This window comes from Saccostrea cucullata, unplaced genomic scaffold (genome assembly GCF_032062105.1).
Source record: "Saccostrea cucullata isolate Sc308-1 unplaced genomic scaffold, CSIRO_AGI_Scuc_v1 ctg22946, whole genome shotgun sequence".
NCBI lineage: Eukaryota > Metazoa > Mollusca > Bivalvia > Ostreida > Ostreidae > Saccostrea > Saccostrea cuccullata.
In genome coordinates this window covers 1-5,076 of record NW_026932520.1, presented here as the reverse complement: position 1 = coordinate 5,076, position 5,076 = coordinate 1, and the positions used below count along the sequence as shown (strand labels likewise).

At 37.5% G+C, this 5,076-nt stretch overlaps 1 protein-coding gene across 1 annotated transcript; it reads left to right on the top strand.

Annotated features, from left to right (window-relative positions):
* Positions 1-345: 345 nt before the first annotated feature.
* On the top strand, positions 346-2,886 carry LOC134235329 (ovostatin-like; the record flags this gene model as incomplete). Its single annotated transcript, XM_062717461.1, has 3 exons — positions 346-422; positions 672-828; positions 2,809-2,886. Coding segments are annotated over exons 1-3 (303 nt in total), but the record flags the coding sequence as incomplete, so codon positions are not given.
* Between the last annotated feature and the right edge of the window lie 2,190 nt (positions 2,887-5,076).

Genomic DNA, 5,076 nt, shown 5'->3' with positions numbered 1-5,076 from the left:
ATACATGATCAAAGGTTATATTTTTCTTTTTCTTACAATACTCCAATAGAACTATAAAATAAATGTATCTCGCGTCCATTCTTACTGACCATGTAGTGTAGGACGGCCCCGCGAGTAATTCCATTGGAATCGAAGCAAGTTTTTTGACTTGCTTAGATAGCGGACGGTCTATTGCGTTGTCCCTTTACTGCTTGGAGAAGATTTCGTGATCGAAAGTTCAACCCGGGGTTGAGACGAAGGAGGACAGAAGTGAATTCCTTTGCGATTTCTATGTTGACAATTAAAACTTTTGGCATATGTTGGAGATACTAGTACATGTATTTGATCTGGCTTATTTCTGGTTACCAGAGGCAGATGACATATGTCCATCCAGACGGATCATACAGCGCTTTTGGCAAGAGTGACGCTTCAGGTAGTACTTGGTAAGAAGATTTGTTTACTTATAATCGAGTTTAATTACGCTTCAAATGCAAACGAATATTTGAATATATGCCATTTTGGAAAACAAAAATTTGAAACGTTTTACGGTAATGTTTATCTATCAAATTTGTTGGATTAGAAAAGATATCTTTTTAATTCTAATGTAGACCATAGGAATACTTTTATTTCTGTAACTACATGTATGATATAAAAAGTATCATTTAAGTTTTGAAGAGTAAAACTAATTACAGGTTGACTGCTTTTGTTGTGAAGTCGTTCGCTCAGGCCTCAGATTTTATCACCATTGACGAGAATGTGGTAAGGGATGCCGTAACCTGGCTCATTTCTCAACAAAACAAAAATGGAACCTTCAGAGAACCAGGCATAGTCATAAACAGCAGAATGCAGGTAATACGACTATAAATAAATGTATCAGAATGACTTCAATCTGTGCATCCAGAGCTTTTCTTTGCCTTTTCTCTCAGCGTCTGTCCATCTTGGGATATGGTCAATCGCCACGACTGTCCTGTCCCCTATTTGTGACCTTCAAAGTTGAAATGTTCCCCGACCGATTTATTGAGTATTTTGATCTTAATGCCAGAGAGAGAGAGAGAGAGAGAGAGAGAGAGAGAGTAAAGCATACAGAGAGAGAGAGTAAAGCACAAAATTAACTACAGCTGTCTATAGAAATTGAACACTGTACATTGAATCTGCGTTTCTGTACAAACTACGTACCTCACTGACGTATTTATAGCTCACCTGAGCCGAAGGCTCAAGTGAGCTTTTCTGATCACATTTTCTTGCTTTGTTGTCCGTCCTGTCTGTCTGTCTGTTAACTTTTCACATTTTTAACTGCTTCTCAAGAACCAAAGGGCCAATTCTAACCAAACTTGGTACAAAGCATCCTTAGATGAAGGGGAGCTAAATAGTTAAAATAAAGGGCCTAGTCCCCTTACAAGTGGAGCTAATCAAGAAAAGACAAAAAAAGGGTGGGGCCATTAAAAAGTCTTCTTCTCAAGAACCAGTGGGCCAGGAAAGCTGAAACTTATGTGGAAGCATTCTTGGGTAGTGTAGATATTAAATTGTAAAAATCATGGCCTCCGGGGGTAGGGCGGGGCCACAATAGGGAATCCAAGTTTTACATAGAAATATATAGAACAAATCTTTAAAAATCTTCTTCTCAAGAACCACTGGGCCAGGAAAGCTGAAACTTATGTGGAAGCATCCTTGGGTAGTGTAGATATTCAATTGTTCGAATCATGACCCCCGGGGATAGGGCGGGGCCACAATAGGGAATCCAAGTTTTACATAGAAATATATAGAACAAATCTTTAAAAATCTTCTTCTCAAGAACCACTGGGCCAGGAAAGCTGAAACTTATGTGGAAGCATCCTTGGGTAGTGTAGATATTAAATTGTTAAAATCATGACCCCCGGGGGTAGGGCGGGGCCACAATAGGGAATCCAAGTTTTACATAGAGATATATAGAACACATCTTTAAAAATCTTCTTCTCACGAACCACTGGGCCTGGAAAACTGAAACTTATGTGGAAGCATCCTTGGGTAGTGTAGATAATAAATTGTTAAAATCATGACCCCCGGGGGTAGGGCAGAGCCACAATAGGGAATCCAAGTTTTACATAGAAATATATAGAACAAATCTTTAAAAATCTTCTTCTCAAGAACCGCTGGGCCAGAAAAGCTGAAACTTATGGTATGTGGAAGCATCCTTGGGTAGTGTAAATATTAAATTGTTAAAATCATGACCCCCGGGGGTAGGGCGGGGCCACAATAGGGAATCCAAGTTTTACATAGAGATATATAGAACACATCTTTAAAAATCTTCTTCTCACGAACCACTGGGCCTGGAAAACTGAAACTTATGTGGAAGCATCCTTGGGTAGTGTAGATAATAAATTGTTAAAATCATGACCCCCGGGGGTAGGGCAGAGCCACAATAGGGAATCCAAGTTTTACATAGAAATATATAGAACACATCTTTAAAAATCTTCTCTCAAGAACCGCTGGGCCAGAAAAGCTGAAACTTATGGTATGTGGAAGCATCCTTGGGTAGTGTAAATATTAAATTGTTAAAATCATGACCCCCCGGGGGTAGGGCGGGGCCACAATAGGGAATCCAAGTTTTACATAGAAATATATAGAATAAATCTTCTTCTCAAGCACCACTGGGCCAGGAAAGCTGAAACTTATGTGGAAGCATCCAGGGGTAGTGTAGATTCTAAAGTTTTAAAATCATAAAAGGGAAGGGGGTAGTGGGGCATGATAGGGTTAGCAAGAGGGGGAATCTGGTAAAGAACTACATCACCCAAGTTACTCAGGTGAGCGATGTGGCCCATGGGCCTCTTGTTTTTTTTTTTTTATTTTAAGGGCGGCTCAGCAGCAGGTGAGAGGACTCTCACGGCGTTTACTCTTATCGCTCTCAAAGAAGCAGAGAACATGCAGGGGGTATGTATGTTTTAAATGTTTAACTTTGACACAGACAGAAAGCTAATGTTTGTGAATTATCCATATAATATTTTTAATGAATTTATTAACATTGACTCGTCGTAGTTAAAAAGTGAAAAGTGTCCTGCACTCTTCAAATGAAGGCAAGTTTCTGATGGTTATCATTCTTGATAATCAAGAAATAGTGGTACTGTTATCTCCTTGTACCATAGTTGGGTGTGATTTCTTTTGTTAAAAGTGTAGGTTTTCTGTACATAACCCACGATTTTCTATAACTCTGCCCATCGAGTCGGGACAAAAGAACTATTTATAAAACGATCATGCACGGGTTTTTAAATGAAACAATCATACGGGCTTGTTATACCAAATTTAGGAGAGTAAAAAGGAGTAAATTTTCAATTGTATACAGCATTTTGTAATATTATATAACTTTGTGAAATCCGATTATCTGATTGGTCAATAAGAAGTAATTATATTTTAATAATGACCGCTGAAAGCGAATAATGACTCGCACGAGCTGCCTCGTTTTCACTTTCGCTTTAGTCAAACAGTTTGCAAGTTGTAGGCGAGGAAAATTTAAAAGATATAGTGAAGAACTCTGAAGGTAAGAATACAAAACAATTATCAGGGATATCTTTTAGCATTTTTCGGGAATACTTACTATACATATACCATTTCATTGTTGAATTCGACTTTTCCACTCGGCAAGCAGATTTTTAACGCTGTTTACGCGATTACGGACTCGGAGACTAAAGTAAACTAGTGCTAATTGTAACGGGAACCGTTACAGATGTTCCCCAAACGCTCCCCCAACTCCCTTTTGGTGCCATATTCCTTGTAAGCTTCAGTAAATAAGACAAATTCTGTGCATTTTTGACTTTAACAGAAGAATACCAATTATATTCAAATTAAAGCATTGCACCCGTATGCATGTGAATGCATGTGCGTTATGACCATATCATCTTGTCTACACTATCTATATATTTTAATATACTATATTTTAAAGCATTCAGTCCAAAAGTATTAAAAATTACTCATTCAAGTGTATTTTTAATTTCACTCGTTCCAAATGCACGCACGTGCGTGCACGTGCATGAAGACCATACCTTCTTGTAGGAGTCTCTTATATCTATCAATGTTCTAAATCCCATCCTGTTTGGTTGAAAAAGAGTTATAGCCATTTCAACTTTCAACAAATCAGATTGCAGCACACGTGTATGCGCGTGATTTCATTAATTTTTTCTATATCGCATTGTAGGATATCCTGATGAAGGACTATGTTTTAAATTTCAAAGCATTTCGTCAAAAAACAAAGGAGATATAGCCATTTAAAGTTTCAGCCAATCAGATTGCAGCACACGTGCATGCGCGTGATTTCATAATTTTTTTTCTATATCATATTGTAGGATATCCTATTTCATGACTATGTATAAAAGTTCAAAGCATTTCATCAAAAAACAAAGGAGATATAGTCATTTAAAGTTTCAGCCAATCAGATTGCAGCACACGTACATGCGCGTGATTTCATGAAATTTTTTGTATGTCATATTGTTGGATATCCCAATTTCATGACTATGTTTTAAATTTCAAAGTATTTCATCAAAAAACAAAAGAGATATTGAGTTTTTGTTCCATAGAGCGTGCACGCGCGTGAGTTCTTGCTAATCTGACAGTGTCACAGTATTAACACTATAAATATATGTTCATATTATGAGTTTCAAAGCATTTCATCAAAAAACAAAGGAGATATAGTCATTTAAAGTTTCAGCCAATCAGATTGCAGCACACGTGCATGCGCGTGATTTCATGAAATTTTTTCTATATCATATTGTAGGATATCCCATTTCATGACTATGTATAAAATTTCAAAGCATTTCATCAAAAAACAAAAGAGATATTGAGATTTTTGTTCCAGCCAATCAGAGCGAAGATCACGTGCACGCGCGTGAGTTCTTGCTAATCTGACAGTGTCACAGTATTAACACTATAAATATATGTTCATATTATGAGTTTCAAAGCATTTCATCAAAAAATGGAAAAGTTATGGCCATATTAAGTATATCAGTCATTTCACTCACTTCACGCGCCCGCACGTGCATGCGTATGCGCGCAAAATGACCTTCGTTCCGCACACCTACACAACACACCTATTAACCCTAAAAAGGTTTTAACTTAGTTGGGTGAAGAGTT